The sequence below is a fragment of the Eulemur rufifrons genome, chromosome 24, assembly GCF_041146395.1.
Source record: "Eulemur rufifrons isolate Redbay chromosome 24, OSU_ERuf_1, whole genome shotgun sequence".
Lineage (NCBI taxonomy): Eukaryota > Metazoa > Chordata > Mammalia > Primates > Lemuridae > Eulemur > Eulemur rufifrons.
Genome location: NC_091006.1, coordinates 6019018 through 6037801, shown reverse-complemented (window position 1 = coordinate 6037801; position 18784 = coordinate 6019018). Strand labels below are relative to the sequence as shown.

Below are 18784 nucleotides of genomic sequence, written 5' to 3'. Positions count from 1 at the left end.
GAGTCTCTGGCCAAGGGAAAGTAAGTGTAGGAGGAACGTGAGGCTTTGGGAAGTGTCCTGAGAGGGAAGGGATGTCCCCCTGTCCAGCAATGGCCGGAGTGCTAGTGGCCACATTGGACGGTGAGGGTGAGGTCCCCTAGAAACAGCAGAGCAGTGGGCTGGAGGGAGCCTGGGCCCTAGACAATTACGGAAGTGCGACACCAGCGCGAGGCTGCCCACCCCGGGAGTTTCACCTGCACAGAGGCTTGCGTGTTTAAGGCATTGTTAAGTTGGGTTTTCTGCCACGTGCAGCCAAACCTAATCCAAATCCAAATTGGGCTACCGCGGTTTTGCGCTGCAATAACGAGGCTGGGGACTGTGTGTGGAGGGCCTGCTCTGTGCCTGCATGTTCTACGCACAGTATTTCACATAATCCGCACTGCAGCCCCAGGCGGTTGGCACAGCTGCTGTCCCTGTTTGGCAGACGAGGGAACTGGGGATCAGAGAGATGATCCCAGAGCTGCACAGTAAGCAAGTGACAGGGCAGGACTTCGGCCCCACTTCCCAATTCTAAAACCTGAGCGGGTCCCCCTGCAAAGCCACAGGAGCCTCCGTCAATCCTTCAAGAACAGAGAAAGTGGCGGGACGCTGGTGGGGTTGGGCAGCGGGCACCTACCTTCGTAGGCCTTGGCTGCGTTTACCAGGCTGGACCACTCGAGGCCAGCAGCTGTGTCGGGCAGTGGCATCATCCCAGGGTCGAGGCGCCGCAGGGGCCGGTCCCGCCCGTCAGCCAGGGAGAGCTCAGAGGCAGAGATGGCGGCTGGAGAGTGGAGACGGAACCGATGAGCGTGGCCACACGGACAGACAGACAGACAGATACATTACACTGCTTATTCGAAGATGCTAAGTGCCAGGGAAAAGCCCCAGCAGGGTAAGCGGGTGGGAATGCTGATGGTCATAGAGCTGTGACTTTCAACAAGGTACCGGGGGAGGCCTGGCTGAGGTGACATTTGGGTAAAACTCGGAAAGGAGGGAGGGGTGGGCTAGGGGACGCCTGGGGGAAGAGCACTCGGGCAGACGGAACAGCCAGTGCTAAATCCCTGTGAGGTTTAAGGAACACTGAGGAGGCCTGTGTGGCTGGGACAGAGCTAGGACAGTGAGGCTGAGAGGTCAGGACACACCCCCGAGGTGACTCAGCCGGGAAAAAGCAGAGGCTGACAGTGAACCAAGCCCGCACTGTGTCCCCTGAGCACTTCCTCTGTGCCAAGCACGGCGCAGGGGTCGGGTACGGCATGGTGCTGTACGACTGCCCGTGTGTGCAGGAGGGAAACTGAGACACAGAGTGACACTCAGAGCGAGAAGCTGCCTTGCCTGGCTCTGCACGGCTTCCAGCTGGTCGTTCCGCGGTACGTATTACGCGTCAGGCACGCCATATATCCATACATCCACTTCTTTGATTCTGTTAACCCAGTGAGGGGGGCAGTATTTTTGGCCACATTTTACAATCAAAGAAACTGAGGCACAGAGAGGTTCCCTCTGTGAGGGGAGGGCCTGTGACACCAACTCAGGCTGCCCCGCGCCCTGCTGCGTGGTGCGCAGTGACCGAAGGAGCCTTGCTCTGCCTGTGACTGCCCTGCTGTGCGCCGCCAGCCTGCTGAGCCGCTGGGGGCTGTGACAGCAGCTGCCATTGCTGGGCAGGTGACCGGCGGCACCGTGTGACAGGCTCCTTGGCTGGTGGGCACCTGGCTATGAAGCCCAGGCCGGGGCTGACTGAGCGTCTTCAGCTGGGACGCGGCTCAGGAAGGGCTCTGGAGCAGGCCCAGGAGGGTGGAGTGGCTCGGGGTCCCTGGCCACGCTGAGGCCTGATGGGACACTCCCTGGCTCAGGGGACGGCGGGGGGCCAGGGGGGTGTCAGAGGGGCAGAGAGGTGCACGTGTGTGCTCTGTAGGGCACAGGGCCTGAGCTGGGTTGCACCCGTGATGGAGACGACACCAGGCCCTGCCTTGGGCACAGACAGCAAAGATGGAGATAAAGGAAGGTGACACATAGTGACGTGTGGGGAAGCAGGAGAAATTCCTGCAGGGACGGTCTCTGATTTGCTCACAGCTCAGCGCCTGCAGCAGAGCCCGGCCCACAGCGGGTGGTCCAAGAACACGTATGGGAGGAACGCAAGGACAGGAGCCTTCCAGGAGAGAGCAGTGAGCGAGCCACGCCCCGGAGGATGAGCGAGAGTGACTAGAAGAGGGTTGGGGAGAAGCATGGTGGCGAGGGGACAGCAGTGGGGACGCCCCGAGGAGGAGAGTCTGGTGCGCAGACTGGTGCAAGGAGGGTTCTGCGAGGTGGGGGCGCTGCGGGGGCCCTGGCTGGAGGCCCCAGGACACCAGGACAAGGAGTTTGGACACAGACTCGAGGGCAGCCGGAGCTATGGGAGAATTTAAGTGGGGGAGATGGACCCCCTCAAAAAAGTCACAGAGTCTCCTCCGTCCCACCCCCTGCAGAGCACAAGAGGCTCCATCTAGATGACACAGAGCACAAGCCCTCAGCCGTGACCCCTGGCCACAGCATGTCTCTGAATTCAAGACGTGCGTGGATTTGAGACGGTACGTGTGCAGACGCTGTGTGTCATACCACACACCCGCAAAGGCCAGGCGGCTCCCCGTATTCCACATGCCAGTGCCCTGCACGGAAGCGCTCACCCTCACACGGAGTAGGGTAAACAGGGACCACGAACAGCCTCATGCCGTGCAGGTTGGGTTTTGCTGCCCGATGAGCCTGGTGCCCACGAGTCGCCTTTCAGTTTTAGGGCCTCAGGGATGTGGACAAGGGAGGACAGGGGGACTGAGGGCACAGCCACCCCTGGCTGGCTTGTGGCTGTTGATGGGGGTGGGGTGCACAGTGCCCATTCCTGGGGGCGCTCAGTAAATGCTTGCTGGATGCATAAAGGGATGGATAAGCCACACCCTTGCACCCCCAAGCCTGGCGAACCTGGGGAGTCAGGTAAGTAAATCAACACTTAGGAAGCAACCGCCTGCGCTGGAATGGGAGGCTGGGGGCAGGGAGCTGCGCAGCAGCTAAGGCAAGCCCTGACCCTCGGGGCCTGAACCCCAAGGGGCCGACTTCCTCTCTCAGGGCCCAGGTGACCTTAGCCCTTGGGTGCTCGAGAGATTGCTGCGTGGCCAACAATCCCTTGTTCCTTGGGTGACACCCAGGTCCCCAGCATCAGGCCCCCTGAAGCCCATATGCACCCAGGTGTCCCCCACTTCCCAGCTCCCACGCCAGTCCCAGGGTGCCCAGGCTCACATTTCTTCTCTGGGAAGCCGTTGCCGGTGGTGGGGGCGGCGCTGGGGCCGCCGGGCGGGTGCGGGTGCTGGCGGCGGGCGGGCAGCGTGCTGGAGGGGAAGGCGCAGGTGCTGGAGAAGAGCACGTCGCTGGGCAGCCCCGGCTCGGGGCCGGCGGCGCTGGCGAAGCTGGGCTCCCGGCGCCCACTGCACAGGCTCTCGTCTGACAGCGTCCGCTGCAGGCTCTTCTGCGGTGACTGCTGAGGAACAGGGGAGGGTGTCACAGTCTGGCCCGTGGTCACAGTCCTCAGAGGCGTCCACAGATGTCCTCGACACCTGTGGTGAGTTCCTACCCACCCAGCATCCACGTCTACTCTCTTTCTGATCAAAGCACCTAATTTTCCCCTGGGGACTCCCCCTCCCCCAACGTGGCCGACCCCATCCTCCAGCTCCAGGGAGGGTCCCGCCCAGGCCTGGGTGGTTAGGAAAGGCGGTGTGAGCCAAGCTGGGGCCTGGTGGGCACTGCCAGGACTGAAGGGCTCTCTTCCCCTGGGGCTACGGGCCGGGGACACTGGGGTCCACCTTGGTCCCCACAGGAGAGCACTGGCTTGCCGGCGAGGCCAGTCGGTGGGGTGGGGCAGGAGCGCAGACCCAGGGGAGGGTCCACGGTTCCTGCCTCCCCCATCCTTGGATGACAAGAGCCTGAACTTCCCCCAGGAGGTCCTGTTCCACTCTTGGTCCACGTGGTTTGGGAGGATGGGGGCTGTTTCTGCCCTGGGCTGGAGGAGAAGGACTTGAGACCCAGGTCTTTCCAGTCACATGCCGTACCTGGTACTGGACAGACTCCCGTGCACCTGCCTACGCCGGTCTGTTCATTTACTTAGAGACAGGTTCTCACTCTGCCGCCCAGGCTGGAGTGCAGTGGTGTGATCATAGCTCACTGCAGCCTTTGAACTCCTGGGCTCCAGCAATCCTCCTGTCTTGGCCCCCTAAGGAGCTGGGACCACAGGTGTGAGCCACTGTGCCCACCTAGGCTGGTTAAGTTGCGATTCTATCTCTGCCAATATGACGCCCTCACTCCCAGCCTTGAATCCACGAACACGGGGACAGGGCTGCCACATGCTGAAGGCGGAGGACGTGGGCAGAGGCTGGAGTGACTTCGGGAAGTGCCACCCCCACCCAGCCCACGCCCTCCCTCCCGCCTGTCCCGAGATCCTGCCAGGAGCTGGTCTGGGCGGCACCACGTACCCCTGTGTCTCTCTCCTGCTCTGGCCCCAGGTTGTCCATGATGATGAGTTTCTTCAGGTCGTCCTCGATGGTGGATTTGTAGTTCTTCCGTGGCGACCGCAGGTCTCGGAGGGATGCCCTCAACCGAGGCTGCCCGAAGACATTTTTCGTGCTGGTGTCCACCTGCCTGGAATGAGAGCGCCAGGGGTCAGAGGGCCTAGAGTCACAGGGAGGCTCGAGCCACTGCTCCGAGCTGTTCAGACGCCTGGAGGCCAGCTGCCCCTGGTCAAATGGCCACAGCCTTCTCCACTTCACCTGGCGAAAGCGTGACAGAGGAACGACTTGGGTTCGTCTTTCTACTCACTCATTCCCCAAACACCTCTGAACCTGCTTGGAACCTACTCCGTGCCGTGCCCATTCCAGCTGCGGGGACACAGCAGCGAACACGGAGCCAGCAGCTAGGAGAGGAGACCGACGCTGAACAGGCACAGAGACCCACATGTGAGGGACAGACAAGTGCTGTGAAGAAAAACGAAGCTGGGTCAAAGGACGAGACCGAGAGGCGGGGATGCGCTGAGGGTACGGGGCTGAAACTGGCCTGTGTGGGGGTGGGGACCAGGGTAGGGGGGAGGGGAAGCATCTGCAGCTGTCTAGGTGAGGTGAGAGTAGCCCTGACCAGGGGGCTTCCAGCTGTAGGAAAAGGCTGGGGTGTCACCGAGAGAGAACCCCCTGCTGGGGGAACTGGCTCCTATGGGCAAGTGCTGGGCGGCAGGCAGCGGACCCCTGGCCTGGGTGCTCCAGGGTCAGTCATCGGATCTCCCGAGCCTCATCCGGGACAACAGAGCTCACCTATCATGGGGTGGCCCGTGAACCTGAGTGGGGCCGGCTGCCCTTTGTCACCATCCCCACTTTTCTGCTGGGTTTCCTGTTCCGGAAGGTGGCCTATGAGCCGGGTCATGCTGATCGCTTCCCCTTCTTCTTCAGTATTCCCAAAGCTGACCCTGCTGTGCCTTCCAGAACACTCAGTGGTCTAACGGCCATCGAGGCACAGCCTGGGGTTCAAAGAGGGGGCCCTGGAGGTAGACGGGCCTGGGTCTGAGTCCCGTCTCTGCTCGTCCTGCTGTGGGAGGCTGGGCAAGTTCCCTCTCTGACCCTCGGCTAGGCATCTGGAACACACGCCCACCTCCCAGCGCTGCTGTGGGGTTGCTGCAGGTTCTCGGGAAACGAGGGCTGCTCTTCAACAGCTAACCCCGAACTGCACAAACCCCTCGGGCTGCTCAGCCCCTTAGCGCCTCGGCTGGGCTTCGCACACCATCACCCGCACTCCAGGGCTCTTTCCTGGCCCAGGCTGGTCCCCCATCGGGCCCATGCTCTCCACTCAGGGGTCCCGGGCCAGGCTGACTTCGCCTGCCTCCTCTTGCCTTCCAATTCCAGCCCAGCCTTTGGGCTCGGTCTGTCTTCTCTGGTGAAAACTAGAGCCCTGCCCCGAGGCGTTGCCACCCTCCAGCAAAGAAGTAACTCACAGGAGCTCACAGGAGCACACCCTCACCGTGCCCCCTGGACACTAACGTGTTAAATCCACACAGTAGCCCTCAGAGGGAACCGCTATTACTGTTATCCCCATTTTACAGATGGGAAACTAAGGTACACAGAGGATAAAGTAGCTACACAGCACTGGCACTGCCTTGACACTGGCCATTCTCTCACGTTACCCTCTTCGTCCTTCCTCATAGCAGCTACTGAAACCCGTGTGTCCCTGCCTATTGTCTGCCCAGCAGGACGTCAACCACGACAGAGCCAGTCTGCGTCTCCCTCGGAACACACACGAACCATTCGATCATCACCACAGCTGTGTGTGGTAAGCGCTACAGGCGTCCAACCTCATGGGTGACGCAACTGAGGCACAGAGGCGTTAGGCCACTCGTCCAAAGTCACACAGCCTGCGAGTAGAGCAGTCAGGATTCAAACCAAGGCCACCAAGCCGCAGAGCCCACAGGTGCCACCACCGAGCCCAACTGCCACGTTGATACCACAGAGCTGGCACGAAGAAAGACGTACAGTGCGCGGAGCATGATCACATTTGATTAAAAAATACGCTTCTGTATGCAGGAAGAAAGTCCCGGGAGAAATTACGAACAATGATCACCTCGGGGAAACGGGAGTCTTATTAGGAGGTGGAAAAATGGGACTTTCACTTCTCATCTGATGCCCTTCTCAACTGTCTGAATTTATTTTACCATAATCATATGTTACAACAATAAAAACAAAAAGTAGCTTAAAAAAGGCTGACACCTGGACTTGATCATTTTGTAACTCGAGAAAGAAAAAAGAGTCTTTGAACCCAGAGAAGAACTAAGATGTCTTGGGCTCCCGAGGGTTTTAAAGTCTGCGTTTTCTCTCTCTCTCTCTCAGCTGCCAGCCTCAGGATTCTAACAAAGGACGGATGAGAAGGTGGTGAGGTTTTTTCTTGTTAGGTCATACTCTTCCCCAAATTAGAACTCCAGGTCTAGGGGAATGTTAGCTCCATCAATATCAGGGAAATATATTCTCTGGGCAAATTAAATACTTTAGATCCAAAAGAGAGAAACAGAAAGAGAGACGGAGACAGAGCGAGAGACAGGCACACACGTCAAAGGCTGAACGTGCCGCCCGTGGAGGCTGGAGGGGACTGCCCCGGCCTTTGATTCTGGCATTTCCCAGAATCGCCTGCGCAGGGGCCTGCGACTCAGGGCAGGGCCCGCTGTGCGTCCCGTAGGGAGGGAGCAGGCCTGGCTGTGAGCCAGTCTCCCAGGTAGAAAGGGGCGCCGTCCACAAGGCTGTCTTCCTGAGAGGCAGGTACAAAGACCTGCTGAAAACTTTAAAACGTGCTCTCTGTCCACCCCAGGAGTCCTACTTCTGCAAACATGTCCTTCAGAAAGGCCCGCATGAGCCACGTGTACAGGATGCTTCCTAGGCAAACGCAGGAGCCCCCAGCAGGGGAAGGGCCAGGCCGGCCTCGGCTCCCCAGAAGACTGTCCAAAGACACGAGGCTGGTCCATGGCGCATGGGAAGAGGCTCTTCCACACACGTCACGTGAAAAAATAAGTGGTACGTATAGTGTGAAAACATTTCTAGAAAACTCACACACAGCTTAGCTTGGTATACTGGAGCTTACCAAACTCTTGTTTCTGAGGGCAGACACGTGGGGGCTTCGCTTTCTAAACACGTTCTCATCACAGCCCAGGAAGTCCGACACAAGCTTCCCTGTCCCCTCGCTCTCTGCCCTCATCTCTTCCCACTCAGGCCTCCCAACGTTCCAGAAACACACCAGGCATGTCCCTGCCTCAGGGCCTTTACACTGGCTGTTCTGTCTGTCTAGTGTTCTCCCCAGCGTCCCTGTGGCCGCAGCTTCTCATCATTCTGGTTTGGCTCAAATGTCACCTCCTCAGAGGGGCCTCCCCTGACCACTTGACCTACTGTGCGCCCTCCCAGCCCAGGTGCCCTCTGTCAGGCAGTCCTGCGCTCCAGCGTCACAGCCTTCATCTCGTCATGACCGTCACATGTATCTGCTGTTCCCCTCCTTCCCACCTCACTTCACGTCCAGGGCTGGGGACGGGGCCTGCCCGCTGTAGGCTCTCAGAAGCAGTTAAACGTGTATCACATGCAACCAACCTTCCTTTCAACCTCTCTCCCTCTTTCTTCCTCCTTCCCTCCCTTTCACAAGTTTAAATGACTTTTATACAACCAAAAAAAGTATAGGGATACTTTAAAAAAGTAAGCCAAAGAACACAAATATTCCCTTCCTGCAGTTTGTGTCCATTTGATAAATCACCTCCCCAGCTCCCAGGACCTCCGGTACTCTAACGGGGCATTCCTAATTCTACAGCGGAAGGCTGGCTCACTGGAAGAAATCATGCTAGAGCCTTCTCCCTTGAGCCTCAAATCTGCACCTGTCTCATCTACTGCAGCCTCTGCGGCCTGATCCTGTTAGTGGGCTGCTGTGAACATGTGGAAAGGGGAAAAGCATGAGGAAATCCAGTTTGCAGACTCAAACTGGTCATTTTTGCTTTTACTATCTTTCTTCTGGAAGACTTTTCCAATGTATTTTCTAACTTGCAAATTCTATGCAATCATTTAAAATGGTATTAATTCCAGGTTAAAAAAAAAAAACAGTTGTACAACTGGGCTTGTACAACTCGAATACCTTTTTCTCCAGATCTCTGGTTTCCGTAAGTGTCAAAACCTAATCATCTTTGGGGATAAAATGGGCCACTCTACGACTATTACCAAGAATGAATGCACAAACATGGAACCACTGCCGGGAGACTTTAAGAAAAAGAACGAGTGAGAAAGGCAGAGGTGTGTGAGCAGGTGACCGTGTTGATAAATAACAAGGGGTGCGAGGGGTGTGAGGGAGGCACAATCAATCACATGTGCTCAGCCATCTTCGGAACATTTCTGGAAGGATCTAGAAGAAATGAAACAACAGTCGCTTCTGGGGAGGGAGCAGGATGGCTGGAGGCCAGGGAAGAGACAGAGACTTATTTTCCACTGCAAACCCTGTCGTACGATTCTGGTTTTCACCCTGTATATGGTTTAGCTTTCAAAACATAAATGAAGAAAACACCCTCAGGGTTCTGGCTGACGACACTGAACGTAATCTCTGATTTGCCCAGAATGTCTGCATTTGGATTTTGCCATGTTGAGGAGCTAAACAAATTATTAGAAAAGGAAAGAAAGACAGAAAAATCACAAAGGCGGCTCTACAGTTAGGACCCAGACAATGGCAACTCCTTTTTCCCGTGACAGACGGGCCAGAAGTGGAAGGCAACCAGTGGGTCAGACCTGACTGGGCCCAGTCCCAGCTGACGCGGAGCTCTGGCCTCCAACTGGGCTGGCTCCCTCGGGACCGGGTTAATTAAGCTAATTAGCGCTGCTGTTGGCCGCTGAGCTGGGGGTTCTGCCAACGTGGCTGGCAAGGATACCTGCCAGGCCTGCGTCCCGGGCGGCAGGAGCATGTTCCTGGGAGCACGGCTTCGGTTCGAGAAGCCAGTGGGGGGCGGGGCGCAACCCTGCTGTGTGAACAGGCGAGGGGAGTGTGGTTCTAGGGGAGGCCTCCCCTAGTCCCTCTTCGGATGCACTGAGCTGGACCTGGAGGCCCCTAAACCCAAGGAAGGAAGGAGCCCAAATGCCAGGTGTCAACCACTAGATGCCAGGGCCCGTCGGCCCAGCCAACAATGACGGAGCCCTTGCTGTGAGCTCACCGAATCCTCACATCACCTCTACGGGGCAGGCACTCCTGTCTTCCCCTGTGTGGCTGGGGAAAATGAGGCACAGTAAGTCGAGGACACTCAGAACCGTGTCTGCCGGATGCTCTGAGCCACCCCAGGATTCGCTCGGGACGAAGGCAGTGTTCACCTTGCAGCTCCCGGTGACAGGAGCCCTTGCCCCGTGGCTGCTGTGCTTCAGTGACTGCCTTGGCTCCTGGTGGCAGCCATGAGGCAGGTTTTCACACTGCTCTCATTTCACAGGCGACAGGTTCTGACACCGACGTCGGAGCTGGGATGCAAACGGAGGTAGTCTGACTCGTGGGCCCGTGCTCCGAACTGCAGGTGTACGGTAACAGCAGCGGCGACCAAGCTCCCAGCAGGCCCCGGGCTGCCCTCCGCTCGCCTTCCCCATCTCACGCCCTCGGCGGCCCCGCGTGAGCAGGGTTGTCTCTCTTTCTGGAAGAGGCCGCCCAGGGCTTGCCCTTCTCCCTACCACTCCACTACGTGGCAGGCCCTCAGGCGATGGCACAAGCTGCTCCCAGGGGCCTGCCTCCCCTCCCCGGGCCCTTAGTCCCCAGAGACAAGGGCCAGCGGGGCTTAAACACATGTACCTTGAGACAACACTACGTGGTATCTCGGCCCCATTTAACACTTGGGGTAAGGGGTGTCAGCGCAGCCGTCCTCTGGAAGGACAGAGGCCCGTTCTTGGCTACGTCAGCCCTGAGAGGCTTCTCTGGGTGGCCAAGGAGCCACTTTCCTGCAGGGACAGTGCCAGCCCTTCAATCAGAGCAGCCTACTGGGCAGGAGGCACGGGGACAGCTGAGAAGACAGGGCTGAGGGCTGCCGGGTGTGTCCCCTGCGCCTCTGGGCACCAGCCTGGCCTCCCCAACGCCAGTCAGCCACATTCCTCGGGGGAGTGGGGGGTGCACAGCCTTGGCAGCGCCGGTTCTGGACATGTTAGGGGGCCCTGGGCACAATCGACGGGAAAGGAGGCAGAGACATTTAGCAGACAGACGTGGCAGTCATTCCTGGGGGAATCAGCTCATATGTGGTGACCTTGGGGGGACAAACTACAAAACCAACAATCGTCACAGTTGAAGTGACTAAACCTCAACCAGACGAGTGAACTTAAGCAAGCAACTCCACCGTTCTCTGCCTCAAGTTCTGTCACCTGGAAAGCGGGATGCGAAGTGCCAGCACCTCACTGTTCTGTAGTGAAGAGTAAATGCATTCATGTAGGCAGAGGGCTTAGGTGGGGCTTGGCGGAGTAGGTGTTGGTAAATGTAGCTAAATAAATTATGCAAATGGGTTCTTGTGCCTTGGGATACAATTTCAGTGATCGCACTGTACATAGATTTTAAAAAACATGTTTAATCTCAAATAATTAGCTAGAAGTGAAAATGATGTTTTCTGGAAAACTAGGTTAGGTGACTCAGAAGTGCCTCTAACAATGACACTATCTCCAAAACGCTTAGGGAGAGTTTGAATAAAACAGCTTCATGAAATGGGAGCGTACAGATAAAAGCAATAATTCAAAGTTAATATTTTATGTGATTTCAAAAATATACCTGCAACTAAATTAATAAGTATTGTAAGGAACCATGAAACTATTTCGTTTGTGTCCCGAAATATTTTCTATATCTGGTTTACATGTTTACACAAACACACACGTAAAACACCATCTTCGGATCTTAGCGCTGGGAAACAGGGGGTTCTCTATCTCGGGGTGTCGTCCACCCAGGCATATCTTCTCAGCACCTATCATGTGCTGGGCCTGGGTGGGGCTCAGGGTGTCTCTACTCTCCCAGAGCTCTCGGTCCAGTGGGGGTGACAGAGAGGAAGTGAGTCACTCTGTCCTGGGCCAGAGGCCGCGGAAGGGAAGAAGTCTGGGGTCAGTGGGACAGCTGAGCCCCATGCGGGGGCTGAGAGGGCTTCTGAGGAAGGACATCTGTGCCAAGACGAGAGGGTGGTGTGATGTTGAACTGGGTCCTCCCCAAAAAATATGTTGAAGCCCTAAACCCCAGTATCTCCAAATGTGACCTCATTTGCAAATAGGGTCTGTTTTACAGAGGTAATCAGGTTAACGTGAGGCCATTCGGGTAGAACCTCATCTAATACGACTGACGTCCTTGCAAAAAGGGGAAGTGTGGACACAGAGACGCACACACAGGACAATGCCACATGAAGGCGAAGGCAGAGACCGGGTGATGCATCTATGTGCCAGGGAACACTGAAGATTGCCAGCAGCCACCAGATGTCGGGAGAGGCCTGGAACAGGTTCTCCTTCACGGCTCTTGGGAGGAACCACCCTGCTGATGCCTTCACCTTGGACTTCTGGCCTCCAGGATGGTGAGACAATACATTTCTGTTGCTGAAGCCACTACTCTGTGGTACTTGGTTACAGCAGCCTTGCAAATCCATACAGGTCGGGGGGAGTGAGCCCGCGGTGGGGTCCCAGGCGGAGGGAGCAGTGCACACAGGGCAGGGCCACCAGAGCTGCGGGGCCGGGGGCCTGGGGAAGCACAACGGGCGGCACAGGGCCTGACCCTCTGACCACACTGCAAAGTGGGAGCCTCACAGCACCTACCCACTGGGGTTGCCGTGAGAATAAAACGAGGTCCACGGCTCATGGTCACCGACCAAGCACCCACTGTGTGGCCAGGTGGGTCAGGAAACGGGCAGTGGAACAGTGACACAGAATGACAGCAGGGGCCACCTGAGGCTGGGAAGGCCTGTCTGAGGGGGTGGCATTAGATGGGGCCCTGGTGGAGCCGGCTGAGATCTGGAGGACGGGCGGTGCAGAGGCCCCGGGGTGGCCTGTGCGGGTGAGCTGGAGGAGCAGCAAGAGGCTGGTGTGGCACAGTAGAGTGACAGGGGTGGGGCGAGGGGAGTGAGGGCAGAGAGCTGAGGGGCAGATCGTGCAAGGTCTAGCAGGAGTTCGGGCAAAGAACATGGTGCCTGGAACAGAATGTGTGCTCAGTGAATGTGAGCCTTCGTCATTAATCCTGGTAGCGGGGAGGACGCTGGAGGTTTTAAGCAAAGGAGCCAATGGAGAGAATCTAGTTTTCAGAAACCCCTCTGGCTCTCGGGCCCTGAACTGGATTCTCAGTGTGAGTTCAGCATGCTCGCCTACTGACAGCTCGGGGGACACAGTTTCTGTCTCCTGACACTTCTCTCCCTCCAAGCTCTGTGTCACCCACAAATTTTAATGTCCCTATCCGGGTCATGAAAGAAGACGTTATGAAGAACAGAATGGAGGAGGGCAGAGCCCTTCACCCGAGAGAACATGAGCCTTGGGCCAGGCTTCCTGGGTTCTGAGTCAGGCTCCATTCCTCACCAGTTGTGTGACCCTGGGCCTCAGCTGCCTCATCTGTAAAATGGGGAGAACAAGTCCATCTCACGGAGCTCTTGTGAGGATTCAGTGAATTAATTCACATAAAAGAACTTAGAAGGTGGGAGCAGTGGCTCATGCCTGTAATCCTAACACTTTGGGAGGCCAAGGTGGGAGATCGCTTGAGGCCAGGAGTTCAAGACCAGCCTGAGCAACACAGTGAGACCCCAACTCTACAAAAAATAAGAAAGAAAAGAAAAGAAAGAAAAGCCTTAGAACTGGGCCTGGCATATGGTGAGTGCTCAGTAAATGTTAGATATCACATCCTCCAGTTAAAAAACAAAAACTTTTTTTTTCTTGTGGAGACAGGGTCTTGTGCTCTGTCACCTGGGCTAGAGTGCAGAGGTGTCATCATAGCTCACTGCAACTTCAGACTCCTGGGCTCAAGCGATCCTCCTGTCGCAGCCTCCCAAGCAGTTGGGACTACAGGTGTGCACCACCATGTCTGGCTAATTTTTTTCTATTGTTTTGCAAAGACGGGGTCTTGCTCTCACTCAGGCTGGTCTCAAACTCCTGGCCTCGAGCGATCTTCCCGCCTTGGCCTCCCAAAGTGCTAGGATTACAGGCGTGAGCCACTGCCCGGGCCAAAAACTCTTTCTTAACTGCACACCCTTCTCTTTCTTTTTAAGCAAAATGCCTCAAATGAGTTGCTCCCACAGCTGCCTCGATTCTGCCTCACCCTTCTCTCCTGAACCCTTGAGAGACCTCTGGAGGCTCAATCCTACGCTCAGTTCTTGGGCTCATCTGGTCCGACCTCTCCTGGCCATCACCCCCGGGTTCCAGGCGCCCTCCTCACCTGGGCAGCGCCTTGGTTCACAGCTGGGGGGTCTCAGGCGCAAACCTCTCCTCCTCTTCAACCACACTCCCTGCCTCAGGGGCTCCTTCAGGGTCGTAGCTTTAGGCTGACAACACCCAAGGTCCTCTCTCCAGCCTGACCTTCCCGCTGAACTCGACTCCTCATATGTCTCTGCCTGACGTCCTATTGCACGTCACCTGCAAAGCTCCCGGAATCGAGCTCCTGTGCTTTCCCCAAGGCTGCTCCTCACGCAGTCCCTGGCTCAGCTCAAGGCGAATCTATACTTCAGGCTTCACGACACTGTCATCTTCAACCTCTCTCTCTCTCTCTCACACACCACATCCAACCTGCCAGCAAACCCGGTCTGCTCCCGTTTCAGACGGTCTCTCTGGAACCCGCCCCCTTCTCACCCTCCTCGCCCTCCACCCTGCTCCCGCCCCCGTGTCTCTGCCTGGACCATGATGGCAGCTCCTCCCTGCTCCTCGCGGGCGGCTCCCCACATGCAGCCACAGCGACCCCGTGAACACCCAATTTAGATCATGTCCCTCCTCCTCTGTTCCACACCCTCCCGTGGCTCCATCTCACTTACAGCAGATGCCAAAGCCCTGACACGTGGCCCACGAGACCCTCCACCATCCCTCCCCATCGCCTCTCTGACTTCCCGTCCAGCCACCCCAGCTGCCAGCTGCCCTCTGGTCATGGTCCTACCTCACGGCCCCTGCAGTTGCCACTGCCCCTCCCTGGAATGTTCTTCATCTGCATACGCACAGTGCTAACCGCCGCCTGACCTGCCGCACGCTTTTCCTGTTCACTCTATTTATCATCCATCATCCCAGCGGGAATGCCAGCTCCCCCAGAGCGGGACTCTTGTCCGTCTGTCTCCTTTGTAGCCGTGTCCCCAGTGTGTAGACTGGCACAGAGTCCCCTTTGCAATGACAGAGCAAGGCAGCACCCTCTTTCTGCCCTAGCGACACCTCGGCTTGGCTCTGGGGCTCCTCACTGGGCATCCAGACACTTACTTCTTTGGGTCAGTGAAGGGGGGCGGCCGTGGCGGGGGCTCCTCTGTTCTCTTCCACCCTGTTGGGTGCTTATTCCGCACAGGCTGCTTGGAGAAGAAGGACTTGGGGACGGAGGCGGAGAGCTGGAAGGGGCTGGACTGGGCCAGCTGGGAGGGCCGAGGAGTCTCCGCGCTGGCAGTTTTGTAAACCTGAGCGGGGTAGCCAGCCCTTGAGCCCATGTCACTGCAAAGCAAACACGAAAGAGATTAAAAAATCCATCCCACATTTGGCAAAAGGGTGCTATTGAAATTTACTCTTGGGAATCAAAAAAGTTCATTTACACAAGCGAGACACAAATACATTACTGCTGTGGAAAATTCCAACAATACAGAAGCGTCTCTGGAGAAAAGGGAAAGTTGCCCACACAGTGCCCAGTTCCACCCAAGGAGTGGCCTTCTAGCACGTTTGGTTCCTCTGCGGGAATCTGGAAATGTCACCACTGGTCTCCTCGGTACAACCTATGCAGCTAAAGGTGGGTCCCACCTGCCCACTCATGTCTAGAGCTAACCATGGTTTACAGTTTGCTCTATTTCCTTCTTGCCTGTTCCCACACCTTAAAAACATTTATATGTATACAAATGGAGAAAGGGGACTGTTTTGGGGGGTAGGGGAGGGGATTTTGTTTTTACATAACTAGGATCATACTGATATATTGTACTGTACCTTGTGATCTTATTTTTACTCAAAAATGTATCTTGCTATGTAGCCTATTCAAATATTTCTCGAGCACCTACTATATGTCAGACGCCACTCCAGCTAAGCCAATCTAAAACCACAGCTTGATAATCCAAATGCTGGATTCTTGTTGCATTAACGCCACAATGAACCTAGTGCTGTCAACCAGACCCCACTCTTGGGGGAACCAACTGCTTACCCCGTTGTAGCAAATCAACTTCCAAAAACTTCTAATCAAATTTCAATTCCATTCCGAGTAAGAGATATTCAATGAGAAAATTAATGCACTTGGAGTATAAATTAATAAACCCATTTTGAAAGTAAATTTAGCAATATCAAAGGATGGGACTTTTTGATTATGGCTAAATGAGAAGACAGGCAAATCTTCTCCCCAAAGAGGACAACCATCTGAGCACCTTGAAAGTTGACCAAAGGCATACAGCAACCTGAGAAGCATTTATGCTTGAAAAACTGCTGAACTTCAGGTAAGAAGAGAGGGAATCTGTGGCATTTTGGCCTGGGGCTCCCCACCTCCCCGAGTCCAGTGAACACAGTTCTTCCAGAGCAGAACCTCTGGGACAGGGTCAGGGGGACTGCTATGTGTGCAGCAAGAGTTTCAGAAGGAGAGGAGAGGAGAGAAAGGGGCAGAAGAAATAGTTGAAAAAAATAGTAGCTGAAAACTTCCTAAATTTGATGAAAACCATTAATCTACACACCTAAGAAGTTCAACAAACCCCAAGTAGGATACATACAAAAAGACTCACACCTAGAAAAAAAGCTGAAATCAGATGCTAAGATAAAAATCTTGCAAGCATCAAGAGAAAGAGGATTTATCACCTACAGAGGAGCATTGATATAATTAACTGCTGACTTCTCATTCAGAACAATGGGATAGGAATGTCATTTTCAAAGTGCTGAAAGACAAAAGAAATTGTGACAAAAGAAATTGTGAACAAAGAATTCTATATCCAGCAAAACTATCCTTGAAAAATGAAGGCAACATGAAGATGTTCTTAGATAAACAAAGACCAGAGAATTTGTTGCTAGCACATCTGCCTGTTATGAAATAAAACAATGTCCTCAGGCTGAAAAAAATGACTGCACATGGTGACCTGAAGTGAATGGGGCTGCATTGGAGAAAAGTTTCTATAGTTTATCCAAAGTAAGCAACCTGAACTGCACTGACAGATATGTGTTATAACAACTAAAAAGACAGTTAAACAAGAGAAGAATCCAAATGGTATACTAAATTATATCTCTTTAAACTACAGAAGAAGGCAGTAAAGGAAGAACAGAGGAGCTAGAAAGACAGTAGACATATAGGAAACAAATAGCAAAATGGCAAATGTAAATCCAACCATTATCAATAGTTACATTTAATGTGAATGCCCAACACTACAATCAAAAGGTAGAGACTGGGTACGGTGGCTCATGCCTGTAATCCTAGCACTCTGGGAGGCCCAGGTGGGAGGATGGCTTGAGGTCAGGAGTTTGAGACTAGCCTAAGCAAGAGCGAGACCCCGTCTCTACTAAAAATTAGAAAGAAATTAGCTGGACAACTAAAAAAATATATAGAAAAAATTAGCTGACCATGGTGGCGCATGCCTCTAGTCCCTGCTACTCGAGAGGCTGAGGCAGTAGGATCGTTTGAGCCCAGGAGTTTGAGGTTGCTGTGAGCTAGGCTGACGACACGGCACTCTAGCCCAGGCAACAGAGCGAGACTCTGTCTCAAAGAAAAAAAAAAAAAAAAAGGCCAGTGTACATCATGCAAGGTAAGGGCTAAGCAGTTTTGTGAAACTTAATTCCAGCTGTCCACGCTAGATTGTAACGTGAAATGTTTTTCCTATTTTGGGTAATGGTCAAAATGTTTGAAAGCATGGGTTGGTACAAGTTTAGGGAAAAGTCTCTGGAGGAGCGTACACTAGCGGATTATCTTTGGAGGTAGGAATGATGGGTAACATGTACCAAGTAAGAGACAAATTAAACCATTTAAAAAGGAAGTGGCCCCCTGATCAGTCTCTCTCCTAGAGGCAACCATGGCCCACTCTTTCTTCTTCAACAGAGCATCTACGCAGACACAGGCACGCTGGCGGGAGAGGGAGTGTGTCCTCCCGACTGTTTCTTTCTAAAATAAATGGCAGCATATCATAAGCCAGTCCTGCACTCGGTTCTTGCCCTTAATCGTATGTTCTAGAGATCTCCCTACATCAGTACACACAAGCCTCTCTCTCTGCAAAGGCTGCAGAGGGTCCACTCCATAGATATATTTTACCCTAACCTTCATTTTCTACGATACGTATTTCTCTACTTTGTCGGCAGGCATGCTCAACTCCTGTGAGCTGACACAAGAGATGACTTGAAACAAAGGACGGGGAAAGAGGAGAGCCCTTTGTCTCGGCATTTGCCAGCTGGCTCCACCCGCTGCTCTTTCCAGATGCCTTTGCTACCACTTCAGCTCCTGGGCAGACGCCGCGGGGTGTCACCCCGTCCCCCTTACCCTGCAAACCAAGGCGGATGCCACTCACCCCTTGCCTGAGGAAGGCTACTTGACACCAGCTCAGGGGGCAAATCCTGACTGGTTGATGCCACTCGTCTGGGACATGTTTGGTGTGACCTACTGTGGTCAGTGAGATGTCAGGGGTGTGCGTGGGGACTGCCTGCTGGGCGACTTCCGGGGAAGATTTCTTTGTGAAAACAAACACACACTTGCAGAAAATATCACCTCCTCTTCCACTGGACGTTGTGTCTAACAGTTGAGTGACAGCCACTTAGAGACCGTCAGGGGAGCCCGCCTGTCGGCTGATGGAGGCAGAACAAAAATGCAGAAAGAACCTGGGCCCTGGAGTCAACAGATGACCCAATCCGGGGACCCGTCCTAACGTGGGGACAGCGTTCTGTGAGATACTAACCTTCCTCTGGCGGGGCAGGGAGAGGAGAAGGTGTTGATCGGAGCGTACCAAGTTTCAGGTAGGCCGGAGGAATAAGTTTAAGTGATCTATTGTACTGCATGTGTGCCACAGTTAATAATGTGTATTTCAACATGTGAAAGGAATAGATTTTTAATGTTCTCACCACAAAGAAAAATAAGTTGGTGAGGCGATGGGTACGTTAATTAGCTTGAGTGAATCTTC

The 18784-nt window shown here is 54.7% G+C and overlaps 1 protein-coding gene across 1 annotated transcript in view; it reads right to left on the bottom strand.

The window, feature by feature from the left end:
* Nucleotides 1-18784, bottom strand: part of SIPA1L3 (signal induced proliferation associated 1 like 3) — a 218843-nt gene that overhangs the window by 9202 nt on the left and 190857 nt on the right. The window contains exons 16-19 of the mRNA XM_069457233.1: nt 14940-15161; nt 4506-4671; nt 3280-3517; nt 656-799 (exon numbers count right to left, since the gene is read on the bottom strand). Of these exons, the coding sequence (XP_069313334.1) occupies nt 656-799; nt 3280-3517; nt 4506-4671; nt 14940-15161 (770 nt within the window). The remainder of the gene's footprint in view (nt 1-655; nt 800-3279; nt 3518-4505; nt 4672-14939; nt 15162-18784) is intronic.